The sequence below is a fragment of the Pipistrellus hanaki genome, assembly GCF_964339955.1.
Source record: "Pipistrellus hanaki genome assembly, chromosome: 18".
NCBI lineage: Eukaryota > Metazoa > Chordata > Mammalia > Chiroptera > Vespertilionidae > Pipistrellus > Pipistrellus hanaki.
This window is the reverse complement of record NC_140520.1, coordinates 15601798-15623896: the sequence shown is the minus strand read 5'-3', so window position 1 is coordinate 15623896 and position 22099 is coordinate 15601798. Positions and strand designations below refer to the sequence as shown.

The 22099-nt window shown below is 40.3% G+C and overlaps 1 protein-coding gene across 17 annotated transcripts in view; it reads right to left on the bottom strand.

The window, feature by feature from the left end:
- Positions 1-859: 859 nt before the first annotated feature.
- PRRC2C (proline rich coiled-coil 2C) overlaps positions 860-22099 on the bottom strand; it is a 72504-nt gene continuing 51264 nt past the window's right edge. For 9 of the 17 annotated variants that reach the window (XM_084865963.1, XM_084865956.1, XM_084865968.1 and 6 more), the window contains 11 exons: positions 19984-20185; positions 18000-18203; positions 16446-16558; positions 15960-16096; positions 10738-10969; positions 10384-10506; positions 8945-9163; positions 6368-6471; positions 5861-5987; positions 4752-4988; positions 860-2756 (listed from right to left, as the gene is read on the bottom strand). In XM_084865963.1, coding sequence (XP_084722089.1) covers positions 2499-2756; positions 4752-4988; positions 5861-5987; positions 6368-6471; positions 8945-9163; positions 10384-10506; positions 10738-10969; positions 15960-16096; positions 16446-16558; positions 18000-18203; positions 19984-20185 — 1956 coding nt within the window. In that variant the 3' untranslated portion in view covers positions 860-2498. Of the gene's footprint in view, positions 2757-3197; positions 3251-4751; positions 4989-5846; positions 5988-6367; positions 6472-8944; positions 9164-10383; positions 10507-10737; positions 10970-15959; positions 16097-16445; positions 16559-17999; positions 18204-19983; positions 20186-22099 lie in introns of all 17 variants that reach the window. The other 8 variants (XM_084865966.1, XM_084865964.1, XM_084865957.1 and 5 more) reach the window with 7 other exon arrangements.

The following is a 22099-nucleotide window of genomic DNA, read 5'->3' as shown; positions in this document are numbered from 1 at the left end:
ATTGTGAAAACGTCAATAAGAGGCCTTTTCAAAATACCCTCCCAACCCCTACACGCCCAATCTTTTCTTCCACCATAAAGCACTTGTCATTAGCTAAGGACAAAAACATACACTCCTTCTCAGCGGCAAAGTCCAAGGGGTAGAGAATGTCCAGAAGTTTGTCACTAACCCACTGTCAACTACTAAATGCAACGTCATTTGAGGTATCATATGGCAGAGAAGCCCTTATACAAATATTACTTTCTTTGGGTAGGTTTGTCATTTTTCCCCATTGGAGACCCTAGCCAGCAAAGGGCCTAAGGTATTAGTGGCATTTCAAGTTAATAATGATCAACTGAGCAAATTAAGATAATCTGGCTTGCAAATGAAAGCTCTGAAAATTTAGCATTGAACTTAAGGACCAGAATATGGAAACCAGTGAGAACTGGAGAAGGCAAGTATGTGAGGCTACAGCTCTTTGGTACAGATTTGTTTTCTGAACCTCCTCCACCACGCCAATTTAGAGCATCTCTTGAGAAAAGCTATACCATGAAAAGGTTGGCTACAAAGGTAGAGCTATTAGTACTTATTTTATGTGTTAAGAATCATAGGGCCCATGAGTAAAGAAGGCACACAGATCAGTAGTGACTGAATTACTAGTTTTCCTAAAGCTGAGGCTGGAAGCCAAGCTTCTGGGTAAGGGATTTTAGGCAACAAGCCGAGTAAATGACAAATCAAATTCCTTGTGCAGGTGGTAACGACTGGGACTGTGTGAGCCAAGATGTTCCTCCCAGTCAGAAACCAGTCTCTGCATAATGTTCACTGTGCACGACAGGCCTTGCTTCAGATTTCAGGAATGAATTAGAAGCTCCAAGACTCATTATTTAGAGAATACTTTATTAGTTTCTGTAATCAAACCCATGTAGATTAAGACCTTACATATTTAATACAGTGCGTTACCCCTGTACAAATGGAAAAAATTATGTTGAACGTTTCTAGACCAATATGGCTGTTAATTTCTGTACAATGCCAACCCAACACAGTACAACTGGGATAGTTTTTCCAAAGTTGACAGCACAGCTAGTTTCCAAAAATTCAAATTATATATATATGTATATATATATATATATTTATTTATATAAAAAGACCAATAGCAGTATGTTATGCATCAATAGCAGCAACAGCCTTTCCAGGTTCTGCAGTCATCTGAACAAAATTATAGACATCCAGCACACTCCAATAAAAAAAAAAAGAAAAAGTAAAAAACAAATCTCCAGAAAACAGCAGTTCTGTTACTGTTGTGGTACCTGGCACCATTTTTTTTTTTTCTTTTAAGCTTCTCCATCATCATCTGGAAAGAAAACACTCTAGAATAACGTCATTAAAAACAGCTCTGATAAAGCACGGTCACTACTACGTATCATAAAGCAGGTACAAGGTACTTTACATTCACAGAGGTATGATACAGTACTGCCCTACGTCTATAATACTAGAGATACAATTAAAAAGGCATTGTTTGAGACTTGATTCTATTTTCCCAGCAGAGGCCCCAAGGGTGGGACGGCGGCTCTGGGAAGAAACGCACCTTCTCGGACAGACTTTCCTCTCCTTAGTGGCACAGTTCTAGGTACTGACTGCTCTTCATGGATATCACCTCAAACCGTTTCAGAAAGACCAAAACGAACAAACAAAACAATAACCCCACACACCTCACTGGACTGATAGGAAGATGACCAAGTGGAGGTAGACAGGACTTGCCCCAACCAGTATCCACCAAACCCGCTGAGTGATCAGCGCTCCACAGAAGCGAAGCCCAGCAACACGTCACAGCGTGGGCCACGACCAAAGCACAGCATCATTTCAAAAAGCAGCAGTAGCGGGCACTGCCCACCGGGCATGTTGAGGGTGCTGACACCACTATTGCACCACCATCGCTCGTTCATCCAGGAAGAAGGGATATCAGTTACTATACTTTGTGTTCAACTCAATTACCATGTTATAAAAGCAGCAGGTTGCCCGGGGCAGACGTAGGCGCCTCTGGGCAGCCCGTTCTTGTCAGCTGCTCACCACCGCGCCCACCAGTGCCACCACCACATCCACAGGCCGGAAGGGAGAGTCACTGTGTGTTACCAGCTGGGACCATGTGCTGTTCAGGCTGGGCTACTCCTATGCCGTGTTACTTTCTTGATTTCTGGTGTCTCATTCTAACCATAAGGACTGAGTTCTAAATGGTACACACTCCAAGAACGTGTGCACGTGTTTGTATGTAAATCCGGACTGAGATGCATGGCCATCAACAGGGGGGGTGTTGTGTAGTGGGTGTGAGTTGGCAAAGCCTCGTTGTATGGGTGCAGCCTGTGTCAGTGTGAATGGCTCCTATGTCCCCGTGCTGCACCTCTGCGCTCGGGACAGGAGAGTGTCACGGACCATTTTACCCCTTTGGCTGCTGGCATGAGCTGTCTGCATCCTTCCTTCTTCCCCTCTCCCCTCCCCAGGCCCCTGCAATAAACCACAGCCTTTTAAGATTTTGTTTCTTCGGTTTTGATGGCCTGAGGTTTGATGGGTCCAGTCCGAACAGGCTTGGAGGCCACGGTGGGTGCGGGAGGAGGCTTTTCTTCTGCTTTTTCCTGGCAGGCGCCGGGCGCGTCAGTCAGGGCTTCGGGAGGTTTGCTCGGGTCGCTGTCCGCCTTTGGGGCCTTGCCGCCTATCTGTTTGCTCTGTTGTTGTTCAGAGAAGAAGCGCTGCGTGGACTGAAGAACCTCTGCTCTCTGCTTTGCCTTAAAGAATAGGAAATAACAACTGAAGATGCTGCAGCATCACCAAAGCCTGTCAATCACTCTGTTTGAATTCTTTCACCAATCACCAATAGCTTTCCCACGATGGTTTGGTCCAAACCAAAAGTACCTCTTTTTGATTTTTCAGCTTTTAATGAATAGATTTCTTCCAATATCTGAAAACATTCAGTGATTTTTCCTTTAATATTTGAAAAAGCAGGACCACCTCCCACCACCTTTTCAAAGTTTGCCCTTTTACAAAGCAACAAAATAGGAATTGCTGTTACTTTGTATTTTTTCTGGGACAAACCTTACTGATACCATATGTTATCTAGGGAGCCTGCTTGTGAACTTGGAAACATATATGTTACACTTAAAAACGTCTAGTTATCAGTATGTGTTCTAAAATAAAATGAAAAGGAAGCACTTATATTGTGGCATTACCAACACCTAGGACCAAATGTCTTGTGGCTGAGTCCTCTTCCCACAGCTCTCTTCTGCAGGGGAAGAGCATCAGAAATTAGTAACTACGACTTCACTGCATCACTAAGTTCTGATAGCTCCTACCACACTCTGAGCTGGTAAAATAATTGCCTCATTTTAATGACTAATTGCCCCAAGATTATACTTACGTAGGCCTATACATTATACCACTGTAACATATTTTTCTACACCTCTTGCATATAAAAAACCCTACATGTTCTATACTATCCAAATATCTGAAACAATTTTCAAGAAATCGATGCCCTCCTCCACCCCATTATTAAGCTCCAATGCCATTCCCATCATGGGAATTTATGAGAAATCAACTGCCGAGGAGCCAGGAACAAAACTGGAAACCAAGGCCAAACAGTGCCCAGAGATTTCTACACAGACTAGTATCTGTCACAGTTTTGAACAGAGGGAAACTCTAGGCACACAGCCTAAGTAAAGTAGGGGATGTTAACCAGAGTTTCACTGTAGGGTAGTCTTTAAGTGTGCTTACTCAGGATCAGAAACAAGGGATATCAACCCAGAAAGAAACTCCAGCCCGTCAACCAAATGATCAGAAACATGTTTCTAATCCAGAGTAAAACCAACCACGGCCATTTCCCTGGTCGTAAGCAGTAAGCTTTTCTTTGTTCTAGTCTGACCAGATACAGATTGGTGACAAAACAGGCAAAATTAAGAAGACCTCTAAAGTGAAGTCTAAGTAAACACAGACATAAAGACTCAGCTGGCTGTACAGGCAGACAGGTAAGGTTTATGCTACAAAACCGTCCCCACACAGACTCCTCAAGGCACTCCTGCATCAGCACACCTCCCGGTCACCAGTGCCTTGTACTGCGAAGGATCCCAAAGTGCTTTTGTGAGTTCTTCATCTACAACTACACAGCTACACAAACTGCTGTGGAATAAGCCACCTCAGGTGGCAGGCAAAAAGGAGTATGAAAACAGTTCGAGAAGAAAATTGGACTTGGATGACTCAGGGAAGAAAAATCAAGCCAGGCATCATGTCTTACCCATTCCAGAGTTTTCTCTGAAGCGCGATTTATATCTTAACTTTGGGAAAAGGTGTGGGGAGGAAAAGAATGAGGGAGGGGGGGAAAAAAATTAAAGAAAACAGGGAAGCCTATAATAGTCCATATTACCTTTTTTACTCTTCCAAAAATGCAGCAGCTAAACTTAGATCTCCCTCAAATCCTTAATTTATAAGCAATTCATTTGGCCACAGAGCTTAAAATATTAACTTGTTTGTTGACAACAGTTGCAAAAAAAACAAAAACAAAAACAACAACAACAAAAAACAAAAAACAAAAACAGGTGGGGGGAATAGGGAGAAAAATAAAATAAGTAATAATAATAATTTTAAAAAAAAGGGGAACAAATAAAAGCAATTAGCTTGGTGAAGTCTACTGAGACAATGAATGCCTGGATATTCAGTTATGGGTCCAGAGCATTGTAAGACATGGTTCAGAGACAGACGGTTGCTCTGGCGGCTGCCAACACTGTACTAACCTTCATGTCTTGTTCAGCCTTCAGCGCAGCCTGGGCCTGATTGCCTCTGACTCCAGACAGTGATCCACAAGGACCCCTGGCTACATGTGGCAAACGAGCATGGCTCATGAGGCCTGTGGTCAGCGGAGGAGGCATCTGACTGGCCAGTGCAATTGGCGGCCTCTGAACGGGCGCTGGGAAGGTGTTAGTATGTGGGGCTCTTACCAATGGAGGGACCAGGTTAGGCTGAGAGAGAATCTGAGTGAAAAAAACAAAACATACAACATTAAACTGTTAAAAAAAATTTATTGTGCCAACTAGACCAGGTTGGCTTATCCCAGAGTCAATGTGCACCAATTCCGCCAGGAAAGGAAGTGTGCGGATCTGTGTGCTCTCGCACCGGGACCAGAACCGCAGGCCATGCTGGGAGTCTACGGGAAGACAGTGCAGCAGGCCAGTGCCCAGCTACAGATTCTGAACGGGGACAGGGATGCCTTTTTAAAAAGATATAATTGCAGAAAAGGCGTACACCTACTCCAAACATAATCTAAATCTAAATAAAAAATAATGCTATTTGGCAAATATTTCAGGTGCCAATTCTAGCTTATGAGTGTTGTTATCAACTTAAGTTAGTCCTTCTACCTGATCAGCAAAGGGAAGAGAAACCAACATTTTAATATATAGATTAGAATTATCTTTTGGAAAATTTACCTCACCTACAGTTATCTTTAAAAAAAAAAAAAAAAAGAACAACAACAACAACAACAAAACAAACCCCCAAAACAAACCAAAAAACCTAGGAAACTTTAAGCACTGGGACCCTTCTCTGAAAAAGTCAACTTCTTCAAAAAGATAAAAGGAACAGGCCTGAAATAAAAGGATCAGAGCTGTGAGGGAATCTTTTGACTATTTCTATTGTCTGCTTTAGAACTATGTAGCTACCTGTGTCTAGCTAAAAAACCTAGAGTCTACGCTTGAATGTTAGATTTACTGTTTAATAAAAAGCTACTTATTAAAAACTGTGCTTCTGAACTAGTTATAATAGGGCAAGACTATAAAATCAGAGAATTCGCCAGGTTAGCAAGCATTTGCAAGTAAATCATACTCATTTCTCACTTGTATCTGCCCACCTGGGGTGCAAACTGTGTAGGAAAAGGCTGTGTCATTCTCACAGTGGCAGGGGCTGACGGGAACTGCTTCTGATAGACAATGCTGCTCATTTTGCTGGACTGGCTGTTCGGACTTGTGGAAGTGGCCCTTGGAAAGAAGTCGTCACTGGTCAGTATGGCAGTGCTGGGTTAATGATGCTATTCGATTTGTAGACAGTGCGCTTGGCAGACTCATCATACTTGGTAGTTGATGAGAATTACCAAGGTGAGTTACCAAACATCACAGCAGTGGAAAGACATTGGAGGAGCAGAGGTGAGAAAGGATACTGGCTATATTTGCCCTGTATTAAAAAGTTCTTCAAATACAGTATAACAAATATATTCTTAATAATTCAATAGCTTAGTATTTCACATAAAACTATCAGAATGTCTGTGCTTACCACAGGACTGGCGACACTGCATGCATCTAACAAACAAAAGGTAATTAGTTATTGGGAATTTTATAGCCAATGCAAATGCCCACTTTACCGGAAGGGACTAGAGGTGGGTGTGGTGCTTCTTCCGCTGATTGGAGGTGTGCCTGGTTTTATATCAATGCCGCTTCCAAAGGCTTTTAGTTCCATTTCAGACATCTGAGAAAGAGCATAAAATAAACCTAACATTTCTGCAATCCCATAAGCTAACCTGCTGCGTTTAGTATTCTATATGTGAAGACTTAATCTAGTAAAGGGCAAAGAACTTCAGTACCAAAATCCAAGTTTTAAGTACCATGGAATTAACAAGGCCAAACTTGTGGCTGAAAGTCTGAGAGGCAGTATAAATCCAATTCTCCCACAAAACTTGTGAATTCTTCGTTATGAGGTAAAACACGGGGGGGGGGAGGGACCAAGATGGCGGCATAGGGTAGACACCCGAATGCAGCCTACCACAACAAATTTGAATTTAGAACTGGAGAACGGGGGAGGCATTGCCCTGAAGCACCGGATGGCTGGCTGAGAGGAGGCTCTGCCATCTGCGAAGGAGAGGGAAGGCACGCTGACCCTCAGGAACTGTGAAGGTGCGGAGAACTGAGCCCGCGAAAAGGCGCTGGCTTAATCCCAGCGCGCTGAGAGGAAGGGCCGAGTTCGCTACTGGCTTACTCTCTGCGTGCAAAGAGGGCGGACAGCTAAGGCGTGGATGGCTTTCGTGTTCGAGAGGAAAACAGAATCACCCTATTGCTCTGATAAAGGGCCCCAGTCATGGAGAGGCCAGACTGTTAGGCAGCGGGCAGAGATCTCTTGGAGGTGTGTGAAGCCAGAAGCCATTACTGCGGGATTTGGGGAGGAGCCACTTGGGGAGGAGCCAAAGGGAAAACAAAGCTTGTCTGCACCGCCCCGAGACTCCTCCCCATCCAAGCTGAGCACAGAAGCTCTCCTAGAGGCTGGCTTTCTCTAAGGAGGGACTGGCCGGAATCCAAAGCTTGTCTGCACCTTCACCAAAGAGGTGCGCGAGTCTGCAACCAATCTGGTGAGACTCACCACGAACAGGACTTTTCTAAGGCGAGACTGACAGGGAACCAAAGATTGCCTGCGCTACCCCGAGACCCCGCCCCATCCAAGCGGAGTACAGAAGCCTTCCTAGCTGAGACACTGCTGATCTTCACAGCCAATTGGCTTGGAGATAAACGCTTCCCAGTGATAAGCAAGGCTTAACAACAAGACTGCACACATAGCCCACAAAGGGCTACACCAAGACTGTCCCAGGTAACTGGGAAGGCTGAGCTACTGGGCTCTACCAGAACACCTAATACACAAAACTATTCCTTCAAATCAGGAAAACAACTAAAATGCAGACAAGACACAGGACACACAGGAAGAGGTGGAGGAAAAGAAAAGAATGGACATTGAGTTCAAAACCACTGTTATAAGGCTTTTCAATAATATCCCCAAAAAGACCGATAAAATAAATGAGACCTATGAGGATATGAAAAGGGATCAACTAGAAATAATAAGGGATCACCTAGAAATAAAGAAAACATTGTCTGAAATAGAAAATATTACACAGAGTCCTAAAAACAGACTGGAAGATCGCAAGAATCAAGACAAAGATTTAGAACACAAAGAGCCAGAGGACACTCCTCCGCAGAAGCAAGAAGATAAAGAGAATCCAGAAAGTTGAAGATAGTATAAGAAACCTCTGGGACAATTTCAAGCGAACCAACATCAGAATTATGGGGATCCCAGAAGAAGAGGGAGAGCAAAATACCAAAAGAATACTGGAAGAAATAGTGACAGAAAACTTCCCCCACCTGGTGAAAGAATTAGACCTACAAGTCCAGGAAGAGCACAGAACTCCAAACAAAAGGAATCCAAAGAGGACCACACCAAGACACATTATAATTAAAATTCCAAGAGCAAAAAACAGAGAGAATATTAAAAGCAGCAAGAGAAAAGCAGGTAGTTACCTATAAAGGAGCACCCATACGATTGTTAGCTGATTTCTCAACAGAAACCATGCAGGCCAGACGGGAATGGCAAGAAATATTCAAGATAATGAATAGCAAAAACCTACAGCCAAAAATACTCTACCCAGCAAAGCTATCACGAGGCCAGATAAAGAGCTTCACAAATAAAAAAAAGCTAAAGGAGTTCATCACCGCCAAACCAGAATTATATGAATTGCTGAAGGGGGTTATTTAGGAAGAGGAAGAAGATAAAGATAAAAATTATGAACAACAAATACGTAACTATCAACAAGTGAAACTAAAAACCAAGGGAATTAAAAAATCTGACGAACAATATTAACTGGTGAATATAATAGAATCAGAGGTATGGAAGGGGAGTGGACTGACGATTCTCGGGGAAAAGGGGAGTGGGGGTGCGGGAAGAGACTGAACAAAAACTGTACACCTATGAGTGAGGACAATGGGCGATGGGGAAAGGACAGAGGGTGGGTGGGAACCTGGTGGAGGGGCATAATTGAGGGGGGGGGGGAAGAGGAACACATTTGTAATAATCTGAACAATAAAGATTTATTAAATTTGGGGGAAGAAAAACAAAACAAAACATACACACAGAGGGGGCCAAACACATTAGATTCTCAAACTGTCCATCTCTCTTCACTTACTTTCCCTGTGGTCGGGATCATGCTGTGCTGCGTTCCAGCAGGGATTAACCCCCGGAAAGGCTGGCTGACTTGCGCAGGGCGACTCAGGCTGGGGGCCTGTGCCTGGGGGGCGGTGTGCTGTAACGGAGGCTGCAGAGTCTGAGGCAGAGCAATTAAAGGCTGCCCCGTGGATCCAAAGTTGGGCAAGGAAAGCTGGGAAGCTGGTAAAGGTACTGTAACCTAGGGCACAAGAAAACAGAAGCTGTAGCAATTAGCTTATACAGAGCCTGTTGTACGTATATCCTATAACTTTAACACAACTCTTCAAATTCTTTTGAGTAAGATTTTAAACCGAAAACAATAATATATTAAGTACACTTCACATATAATCTTTTGCTTAGTAACTATCTCCATTCTTTTTTAAAAGATGCAACAGTATGCCCTGCCCGGTGACTCAGTTAGTTGGAGCATCATCTCATACACTAAAAAGTTGTGGGATCTGGAACATGCCAGATCAGGGCATGTATGAGATCTGCCCTCCTCTCTCTCTAAAAAACAAACAAACAAACACATACACGGTTGGTGAGAATTAAAAAAAAAGTGTATGGGGGATTGGAATGGGGAGTTGAGGACAAATATGTGATACCTTAATAAAGAAATTAATTTAAAAAAAGTGTAACAGTATAACAAATTAGCACTGAAGAAACTAACAAATAATTATCTTTCAATTACTCTACAGTATATGTCAAATACAAAACAATAAAATCAAGGGGATACAATGTAAGAAAGTAGTTACAACTTCAAAAATAGCAATTTATTTTGAATGTCAATAGGTAATATATAGATATGAATTATCACCCCTAAAATAGCCACCAAAAATAGTTATGAGAAGATGACTAAGGCTAGCTTCTCTCACCCAACCCTCCACCAACTTTTAAAGAGTAAGCCGATAAATGATATTGCTAGCAGAGTTTTAAAATTTTATAATTTTCACTGAAAATTATTATTACAAGCATACATGTAAGCAATATGTTTGTCATGTACCCTCTGCTACACTAGCCTGGGTGTTAGAGTGACTACTGTGATGGTCTTTAGTCTTCCTTCATCTCTAGCAGAAGTAAAGCACCTATCACTCAGTCACACATAACTGCACAGCCCTAACGACAGCCTTCAAATGTTTACGTTCATGGAATCCTTTGTTAAAATAAACAATTACATGGAAACCCACTTAAAAAAAAGGATAGAAAGTGGGGGTGGAAAGACTGGAATTGTGTGACCAACCAATGAACCCCATGGAATTCCTAGGATACCACAGAGAAAAGTCTGAAAACTATCACACATCTCTATCTTGGTTCTGTTTAAATTCCCAAACAACAGAAGCAGCAACAACAGCAACAACAACAACAACAACAACAACAACAACAACAACAATAATGATAAAGAAAATTGAGGAAATTTACCATGCCATAGTTTACCTGCTGGAGAGTACTCGGTGACTGGGCAGTGTTATAAAAATTTGTCTGACCAGGCTGTTGTACTTGTCCAGAATAAAGGTTTGAAGCCTGGGTAAGATTTGCTCTAGCCTAGAAAAAATTTAATAAAACAACAATAAGATTTTAAATATTTCCGATTCAGATACCAAGGTTACGGCTTCAAAGAAATCTTAAAGAATTTCAGTGTTAGATCACAAGGAAGACGACCTTAGTTTTCCATTGTCTTTTAACATATTTTTTCTTTAAAAACTGTCCTTAAACCACCTGCTGCATAAAACTGCAACGACAGATGGAGCATGCTCTTGCCCCTGCTGTGATTACCTGGAGAAGATGTGTATCGATCAGCTGGGAGCCTCCCAGTCCTGATGCCTGCCCCAGCTGATGTTCATACAGTATAGGAATAGGCTGAGTACTGGAAGTTTGTTGAAAGGCAAGACTCGACTGTGCCTTGGCAAGTTCCTGGTGCTGGACAGCTGGGAAATTGTGGATGGCAGTACCAGAAAGGACCACAGATGGCTGGGTCAGGTTACTCTGCATAAAGGCCGGCTGAGATCTACATCAGTATTGAAGAGAAAAGGATGTGTTAAAAGTTAAATCTACTTAGAATCTGGCAACTTTAAGATTCAGTAGCCTAAATGTCCAAGTACTCTACTTAGTGTAAGAAAAGAGGCAGTGACCACAGACCTTGTCTAAGATACCTGTGTCAAGCCGTAGAGCCCACTATATAAAAATTCTGGAAAAAAGCTTCTCCCCAGAAATGGGCAAGATTTTTTTTCCTCTTGGACAACAAGAATGATTCTCGTTTCATGTGTTTATTAGCAAGCTCAGATCCAAACCTACCGTCTTCTCTTTGGTACTGACATTCCATTTAATTTACAGCACCAAGAGCCCTGACTTGTATCATCTGTATTTCATTATTTCCCCTCCTATATTTCTTATAAGAGGCCTCAATACCTCTATGGAATGGGGCAGAGTATTAGTTCACATTAGGATTATTCAGCAAGTATTTTATTTTTTAAAATTGAGGTATAATGGACATATATACCTATATAAAGATAGTAATTTGGTATTTGCCTATATTACAAAATGATCAACATAGTAAGTCTAGTCAACACTGGTCACCACACAATTACAAGATTTTTTGATGAGAACTTTTAAGATTTACTCTTTTACCAACTTTAAAATATGCAACACCAATGTTATGATCAAAGGGTGCAAAACTCCAGTTATAAGTAAGTTACGAGGCTGAAATGTACGCCAAGCAACTATCTGAAAATTAAAAACAAAATAAAACCACCCCCTCAATGCTGAAATCTGACTTGGGGGTGGTGAACGCACAATACAGTGTACAGATGATGTATTATGGAAGAGTGCACCTGAAGCCTGCATAATTTTGTTAACCAGTATCACCCCAATAAATATAATAAAAATTAAAAATAAAATATAATTCTGAAATCTAACTTAAGACCTCTGGAATAGAGGCCTCCAATCTATACTTCACAAAGACTAAGATAAAGAGCAAATAACTAAAATAAAAGTAGTGGATTAAAGATAATATTATCAATTATTACATAGCTATCTATACAAAAGACTAAATGATCATTACAAACAAACGACCAGCTGGTAGCTATGACACACACAGACCACCAGAGGTCAGACGCTCAATGCAGGAGCTGGCCCCTGGTAGTCAGTGCACTCCCACAGCCAACCTCCCATGCCTACCAACCTCCTGCAGTCCCTTCCCCAGGCCAGTCAGCCCTGCCCTGAGTTGGCCCTGATTGGCCCCAATCACCAGCCAGGCTGAGGGATTCCACCTGTGTACAAATTTGTGCACTGGGCCTCTAATATCCATACTAACAAAAGAGTAAGATGCAAATTGACCATACCTTCACAATGCCCACCAGCCAATCAGGAGTATGCAAATCAACACAACAAAGATGGTGGGTTTATTTGCATAAGCAGGTGCAAACCACCCCAGCTACTCCAGGCCTCTGGGCAGTGTGGGAAAGCAGCAAGGCAGCTCCAGGCCAGAGCAAAAACTCAGCTCTGAGCTGGAGCGAAGGCAGTGCTGGCAGCTAGGGGAAGGAAGGCCCATCCTTTTTTTAAAAAAATATTTTATTGATTTTTTTTTTTACAGAGGAAGGGAGAGAGATAGAAACATTGATGAGAGGGAAACATCAATCAGCTGCCTCCTACACACCCCCTATTGGGGATGTGCCCTCAACTAAGGTACATGCCCCTGATCGGAATCGAACCTGGGACCTTTCAGTCCGAAGGCTGATGCTCTATCCACTGAGCCAAACCAGTTTTGGCGGGAAGGCCTATTCTTGCACGAATCTTCATGCATTGGGCCTCTAGTTATAATATAATTTTGCTCTGTTAAACTGACATGTGGCAGGGACAAAAGCTACCAAGGAGGAGTGCTAGTCTAGATTCCTAAGTAATCTTAAAGCCTATAGCCGGCAGATATCAATTCAGGGATTCCCTATGAATAAATACAAGCTGATTAGGTTGAGAGTGAGGAGTAGCAGAATGATGTGGTGGAGATACAAACTGCTTTCGAAGCCTAAACCTGTGTCTTCTAACATAGTAGCCATATACAGCTTACCCTGTATTCCCAAAAAACAGTCTGGTCTTCCAAGACATTTGGCACAATGGGAAGTATAGATACAGAATGCCAGTGCACTGCTGCTACATATCCCAGGCTATGGAAGACGTTAAGCAATCACCGAACTCTCTTGTTAGGGCTGAAAAGTAGCTGCGACTTTCTAACCATGTTTCAAGCAGTCAATAACAATTAAAAGGAAATTGGTTTGTGAGATTATTTGCTAGTTCTGAATTAGAAATTAAAAATTTTTAATCACAGATTCTAAGATAACCTGTAACTTCTATAATACTTGGGGTAAATACGGTAGTTTACTTCTAATGGGAGTGAATTTCTTGGAATAACCAAACTAAATGATGGAGTAAATATCAGAAAACAAAACATCCTATATAATTAATTATACAGACATACTAAATTCTACCAAAGAATCTTTAATCAAAAAATAAAAGTGAGCACAGCCAATGAGGCTCAATGATTATCAATCTAGGAACCAGAGATCATGGGGTTTGATTCCCGATTAGCACATGTGCCCAGGCTGTGGGCTCGATTCCTAGTATGGAGGTGTGCAGAAGGCAGTCAACAGATGATTCTCATTATGAATGTTTCTATCACTCTCTCTCCCTTCCTCTCTGAAATCAATAAAAACCTATTAAAATAAATGAACAAACAAACAAGCAAACAAATGGGAGAGCCACATTTTTAATTTATTAATAATTATGCTCTGCTAAGAAAGTTTAATTAGCTGAAACTAGCTTCTTTAGGAATATAATTTATGTAATCTAAAAGAAATAAGCTATTACCAATTGATGCCACATCTAATTTCTATATAAAGTATAAAAATTCTATCTGAACCTCATCAAAACCCAAAATATTTCTAAAACCTAATGCTTAACTTTGCAACCATTCTAAGCTGCCCTAAAGAAATAGTTTATTTTTCTTTTTGCAGGCTTAGAGCCATTAAATGAAATCAACCACAGCCATTCCACGATGATGACAGAGCTATGCCATCGGCTTTGCTCATCCCCCGCCACTTTCCACTCTCATTAAGTTGGAGATGAGACCACTTGGGGGTGAATCCAAGCTCTCACTGATTTGTAATGCAACCTTAGGTTAAAACCAAGCAACCAAGCAAGCAACCCCTTCAAGTCCCAACTCGGCATGCCAAAAGGGGATGACAATCCACCTTATATGGTTTTGTGAGGACTAAATTCTCTAAGTTACTGCATGTAAAAGGCTGAATAGTGATCATATATTGGGTCGGCAACTAAGTAATTGCGGGTTTCACACACATATGGCTTCAGTTGAATTTTTAGGTTTGCAGACGTAGTACAAATGTAAAACACATTTTGTATTTGATAGTTGGCTATTCAGCTGTTAATCAGTAAAAAAAGTTTTTTGATCTGTTTTGTAGTTTTTGTTTGGCGTTCGTTGAAAAATGGAAAATCAAAAGGAACATTTTCGTCATATTTTGCTTTTTTATTTCCGCAAGGGAAAAACGCATCACAAGCTCATAAAAAGTTATGTGCTGTTTATGGTGACGAAGCCTTAAAAGAACAGCAGTGTCAAAATTGGTTTGCCAAATTTCGTTCTGGTAATTTTTCACTCAAAGATGAAAGACGCTCTGGTCGTCCAGTTGAAGTTGATGACGCCCTAATCAAAGCAATAATCAATTCGGACTGTCACAGTACAACACGTGAGATTGCAGAGAAGCTTCATGTATCACATACATGCATTGAAAATCACTTAAAACAACTTGGCTATGTTCAAAAACTCGATACATGGGTTCCTCACGAACTGAAAGAATCACAGTTAACGCAACGCATTAGCAGCTGCGATTTGCTAAAGAAACGTAATGAAAATGATCCATTTTTAAAACGACTGATAACTGGCGATGAAAAATGGGTTGTTTACAACAATATCAAGCAGAAAAGATCGTGGAGCAGGCCAGGTGAACCAACTCAAACAACATCAAAAGCTGATATTCATCAAAAGAAGGTTTTGTTATCAGTTTGGTGGGATTACAAAGGAATTGTCTACTTTGAACTCTTACCACCCAACCGAACGATCAATTCTGATGTCTACATTGAACAACTAACGAAATTAAACAATGCAGTTGAAGAAAAGCGGCCCGAATTGACAAATCGAAAAGGTGTTGTATTCCATCATGACAATGCAAGGCCACACACATCTTTGGTCACTCGGCAAAAATTAATGGAGCTTGGTTGGGATGTTTTGCCACATCCACCATATAGTCCTGACCTTGCACCATCTGATTACTTTTTGTTTCGATCTTTACAAAACTCCTTGAATGGTAAAAATTTCAATAATGATGATGATGTCAAATCGTACCTGATTCAGTTTTTTGCTAATAAAAACCAGAAGTTTTTTGAACGTGGGATTATGATGCTGCCTGAAAGATGGCAAAAGGTCATTGATCAAAATGGGCAATACATTACAGAATAAAGTTATTTAGTTCCATGAAAAAATTGTCTTTGATTTTCTTTAAAAAATCCGCAATTACTTAGCTGCCGACCCAATATATCACCACACTTCTCTTCCTTGTCTGACCCTCTATTCATCTTTTATCACACTCCGCCCTGGCCTCAGCCCTTACACAGCAGACTTGGGCTTCCAATTGTTAGCAGGAGGACGCAATTAAAACTTTAGGTCCCCTAGCAACTATTTTCTAAGATTTCAAATTGTCATGGGACTGTTGTTACCCTCTTCTTCAAGAAACTTTGAGGCTTGACTTTGTTCAGTAAAGTCTGACTAAAATGACCACAAGCTGAGGTTCATAATCAACAAGATTAATAATTTAATGTAGTTTAGAAGAGGGTCATCCTAGCTCATAAAGGAAAGAAGCAGTAGGAATATGGCAAGAAAGCTCAGCAATTACAATGTTTCCAACCCACAAACGGTAAATTTTAAAGCGTTTTACCTATACGGTTGAAGGGAAGAACTGAATAATTCCTGGGCCTGGGAAACAGCGGGTCCAGCACCCAAACTCAACTGGGCTTGGTGCTGCCCCTGCAGTGGTGCGTAAATAGGAATCGGGATCTGCTGAACCGAAGTGGGCTGCCATGCAAGGAGAAAACGGTATGTGAACATCATGCATACAACTCACGACATATGGGAAAATAAACTTAGCCATGAAGAATAAATGATTAATACCACATACCAGTTTTCTTTAAAACAAATGTAAACATTTTCCTTTCAATCCATTACTTGATTCTACATTGTTAACAACAAAGGGAAAGCTTTAACGTTTTGCTTATACACCCTAGGTAATCATGGTTTGTCCCATTTGTTAAAAGGATTATAACTTCAAAGAGTCTATTATTTGTAGCTCAAGATAACAACTACAACACAAATAAAAAAACAAACAAACAACTGCACATGGAAGTACGTAGTCTGTGATGCTTACCTGAGAAAGACCCGGTTGGAAGCCTTGCTGCTGAGCCAATGACGGTGGAGCCAATCGTGCATGCTGGGTATTGAATAAGTGACTGGTGTCCATATAGAAAGTTGGGATTTGAGCTATAGACCATTAAGAAAAAACAATCAGTTTTAAGTATCTAAATTTCAGAATTTAGACAGGTATATGTAAATTAAAACAAGGAAACTCTAGTACTTGTGAAGGTATAGAAAAATATCACACTCATATACTGCCAATGGGGTATAAAATACAAAAATTTTATATATCCTACTAAATCTGAAAATGAACCCACCTGTTCATCAGCAAGTCCACTCCAATTTTAAATCTACCAACTAGAATTTAGCAAAATATTTTAAAAAACTGACATTTAATAACTAAAAGAATTTGCCACGGGTTTAAAAAAATATTTACCGTAAATTTTTTTTTAGAGAAAGAGGGAAAAAGGGAGGGAAGGAAAGAGTGAGGGACAGAAACATTGATATGAAAGTCACACTGGCCAGGGCTGGCATAGATTTTTTTTTTTTTAATATATTTTATTGATTGTACACAGAGGAATTGAGGGACAGAGAGTTAGAAACGTCGATGAGAGAGAAACATCGACCAGCTGCCCCTTGCACCCCCCCCACTGGGGATGTGCCCGCAACCAAGGTACATGCCCTTGATCGGAATCGAACCCGGGACCCTTCAGTCCGCAGGCCGACGCTCTATCCGCTGAGCCAAACCGGTCCCCAGCTGGTATAGATTTTTAACAAATTTATTTTCTATATATTACTATACACACTATCTTGTTATTTGCCATCATTATAAACAATACTGTAATGAACACCCTCATACACGTATCTCTGTTAAGTTTATGTATATTTATACAGATAAATTGATTAACTATAAAACTGTTATTACAGTATGTACTCATAAAACATTCTGAGATAACTTTCTGAAAGAATTATGAAAATTTATATATTCTCACCAGCAAGGCATTTTAAGAGCCCAATATAATACCCATGATCCTTATAAATACTGGCAATTAAAGATGCTCGTTATCAATATTTCTATTATTCCCATATGGAAAGGTAAGAAATAGCCTATTTATTTTGAATTTAAATCATTAGTGAGTTGGAATATTATCCAAATGTTTATTTACTATTTAATTCAGATTAACATTGCGATATTTAGTAATACAAGTTACCCCACTTTCAATATACATTTTTTTCTTTGCTATTCTTAGGTTTATTCTTCCCCATAAACTTTATTCATCAATCTGTGAAGTTTCAGATAACAAACTTTTATAATATGTCTGGAATAATATAAAATGCATAAGTTATTTTTCCAAATTATTGAACACTAACTTGTCTAATACATGTGTAAGAAATAAATGCCAAGAGTCCCAGAATGCTTACCAAGGAGAGAGAGCAGTAAATTCTATCCAGAAATAAATTTGCAAAGCAGATAAAAGATATTTAAACTTGAAGGGTAACTAAAAAGGGAAAAAGCATCCAAGTCTTCATTTTCTCAATTCCTTATATTCAAGTCTTAAAGCCTTACCTGCTGCGGACTGAGACACATAGACCTGTGGACCCTGCTGCTGCTGGGCAATGAGGGAAGGCATACAGCTTAACTGTGAAAAATGACTTGCGGAAGGCAGGCTGCTTGTCTGTAATTGTTGGGGCTTTACTTTACAAATATTAGGAGGGTCTGATGTGGTTGTAGATTTTGTACTCAGAGAAGAGGTAGTGTATGTACCAGCTCCTATATTTGGGAGAGAGATAAAATAAGGGAACAATGTAGTATATTTTAAAGTGCCGCTGTTGTTCATAGTCAAGTAACTCAAGCACCAACCATAAACTAGAAAACAATAATGTTTATTGCCACCATGTACTTAGATACTGTATGTACTCTGGGCCAAAGGGGATATGAGATATATCACTATCATAATTATCTATCTATAGCTCGCCTTCTCATTCCAGCACCGACCCTCTACATACCTTAAAAACACACACACTATTATTAAATATGTGGCATTATACAACTTGAAAGGTCAATTGTTTCTGTGGATCAATGAGCTCTAGTGACTGCAATACTGAAGCAAATAACACTGGTATTTGACCTAAGAGAGATATAATCATTTTAAGATGTTTAATGATGTTCTATATAAGAGAGGATCAGATCAAACTACCTTAGCTGTTCAACTTGAGTCTCTTATCAGTAATATGACAAGATGGCCCTCATGAAAAAAATTTCTCTCAGTTGAGGGACTATGGAGAAACGATAGACCTGGAAAAAAGAAAGTAGCTGGGTTCCAAAGAAGTAGGAAGCTTTGCAGTTCCTTCTTTCCTAACCTCCCTACAGACTCTTCTCCACTAGACTGGGGCCCAAGCAAGAGCCAGTGAGCAGAATGAAGACGCCTTGCATGTGGGTGGTGAGGAATGTGTGCACAGAGTAAGAGATACAGCTGGAACACTCCCTTTGATTTGAATCTCTGGATTTGTCTTAAAGAACAATACATACATCTCATTCTAGATCAGGAGTGGTGAACCTTTTTTCTCCCAAGAGCCATACAAAATTAGCCTGCTATATTTGATCAAACATTTAACTGACCCCTAATGCCTTGGCAGGGCCAGACCTTATATGGCCTGTGGACTGGATGTCTCCCCACCTCGGTAAACTATAGCACAACCCAAAGATCAATTGTTTTTAGTACTTAAAACTAGCAAAGAATGCCAGAATATTGAAAAGCAGTACTACCATAAGTAAATAAGAATCAAAGAAGGTAAATTCTTTGCCGGATATATTTTATAACTATTAGAAAGGAGTTTCTCACTGCTTTGGAAATATGAGAATATCAGGAAGCTTGAAATCAAATTTGTTTTCAGTAAAAGAAACTGCCTCTGTGACTCTGAGAACTGTAAAGCCCCAAATGACAGTACTGCATACCAGTGAAAAACTGAAGGAAGAAAATCACTTTTAATTGGGATGCTGCTGGACTCTCCTTAAAAACAAACAAACCCAAACCCAAAATATAGTGATATACTCAAAACACAAGCTGGAAATTCTGTACCCCTAACTCTTCACCAGAAAATGTCAGCCCAATAGATTTAGGCCAATAGTTCCTTCAAATTAGATAAAAGACAGCAAAAAATTTAAAAACTGTATGAGTCTATGTTATTTCTGAGTTGATTCAATCAGCTGTTTATGAGTTAAAAAATAAGTCAAAAGGTAAATTTTGTAGAAAAACTTAAACACAATACAATTTTTTTTCACTAATTACTTATTAACATGTCTTTTATAAATAATTAGAGGCCCAAAGAAGGAAATTGGTGCAAAAGTAGTCCTTCCTTCTCCCGGCTGCCCGCTGGCATCCGGGATCTGGCTTCCCTCGAAGCCCCAACTTCGCCTGGAAAGACGTCCGGTTGAATTAACATATGCTTTTGTTATTATAGATACTTTTTGGGGGAAAGTTAACAGAAAGTGATCCTAAGAAATTTGAACTAATTGAAGATACTAAAAGGAAAAGTATAAAGACTTCTACCTGATAGTGACGTTGTAGGGGTGACCGAGGCAACAGGGATCTGAGGCATGGACGCGCTGGAGAAGGAGTTGTAATTTGCACTGCTCGGGCCACTGGCACTACTGCTGACACCACTCACAATCGGAGGGGCTGTGGAAGTTACTGGAGATCCCTTTTCACGCACATTTGGAGAATTCTCCCAAGCCTTCCTTGCAGACTCCATCTGCAATGAAATGGGGGGGAAATCACTATGCTAACATAAATATACATATATACATAAATATACTCACGTGTGTACTTTTACAATTGTATAAATCTTTCAGAAACACCAAAGTAAAAGATGGGTCTTCAAGGTAATTTTTAAATTTCTGACACCTAATTTATTTTTTCAGGTTGGCCACTCCACTGGGAGATATCATTTTTTTTAAAATTATATTTTTGTTGATTTCAGAGAGGAATGGAAAGGTAGGGAGAAATAGGAACATCAATGATGAGATAGAATCATTGACTGGCTGCCTCCTGCATGTCTCCTACTTGGGATCGAGCCCACAACCTGGGCAGGTGCCCTTGACCAGAATCGAACCCAGGGCCCTTCTGTCTGCAGGCTGACACCCTAACCACTGAGCAAAACCGGCAAGGGTGACCCTAGATTTTTTCAAACCTTTCATTTCCCCTTTATCTTTGCTCTTTTACTTAAATTGGGAGGCAGTGGACTTCAATGATGTCTCCACAGAGAGCTGTTGACGGCTCTGGCAATCAGGCCAGTGAAATATAAAGTCACAGCTCCTGTATCAACTAGATCCAAGCACGTTACCTGAGCAGCATCTAAGGAAATGGAAATACCAGGCCCCTCCAGGAGAGCTTTAAGGCTCTGACTCTAATAGAAAAGGCATTAAAACAACCCCCCGACCCCAATCAGTACCCATTCCCTATACTCTTCTGTTTTTAAGCCAACAGTTCTCAAATGGCAGATGACAAACACCTTTTGTTTGGGTGTTTTATGCCCAGTGTTTGAAAAGTTAATGTAAGTAGACAGGTTTTAGGCTTGACCGCAGAAGAGATACTTGTTTCACATCAAAGCCTCCTTGGGCATTTCAGGTACTGACTGCAGCCGTTTGGCTTTTGGGCTATTGATTTTAGCAGTAATCTCCTAGTTTCTTAAGTGGAAGAAACAGGTTTTATTTCAATTTATATTCAATCTCTCTAGAGTACTGCTGTTCAACAGACATATAAATGCAAGCCACATATATAATTTAAAGTTTAGTAGTTGTATTTTAAAAAATAAAGAGGTAATTCTAATTTTGATAACATTTATTTGATACAACATAAAAACCTGTAATTGCCATAAAAGTTGAGATGTTTTAATGTTTTAAAAAATATTAACATGTCAGACCCAGAGTCTATTTTATTTTATACTGAAGCACACACTGGACCTGTACTTGGATGAGACACATCCAGTGCCCGGTGATTTTAACCACAGGGGCTGATGGCCCCGGAACTGGAGAACACAGATGCAGATTCTCACTATCCTAAAGCTATTTGAACAGGAAGAAAACACATAGGTTTTGACATTTTTTGTTTTAGTAGGAGAGAGATACTGGGTGGGCCAAAGGAAAACCCAATATGTCAAATTCAGTTGCAATGATTCATTCACGTGAGAGTTGTTTGTGTTTTTTGGTTTTTTTTAAACAAGATTTTTATAGTACTGCTAAGAAGTTTGTAGTCCTTCAAATACCAACTTTTAAAACTTTAACCTTATTTTAATTGTGAGAATTTGAGAAGAATTACATACCTCCCTGCTTTTCTGTTAAAACACACACTATATGTAATTTAACCTTTTCTTGATGACTAATGTCATCTCCACCCTTTTACCCCCCAACCCCCGCTCCGGCAAACCCACTACTGGGGATCAAGTCTGTAACCTGGGCATATGCCCTGACCAGGAATCAAACCGTGACATCCTGGTTCATGGGTCAACGCTCAACTACTGAGCCACACCAGCTGGGTTATTTTATTTCTTAAGCAGCAAGAAAATTCAAATTCCAAGTTTGGAAATTCAAGAAAATTCACTTTTCCCCTCGATAAATATAATGCAAATAATACCCACATAACAGAATTTTTCTATACCTTATATGTT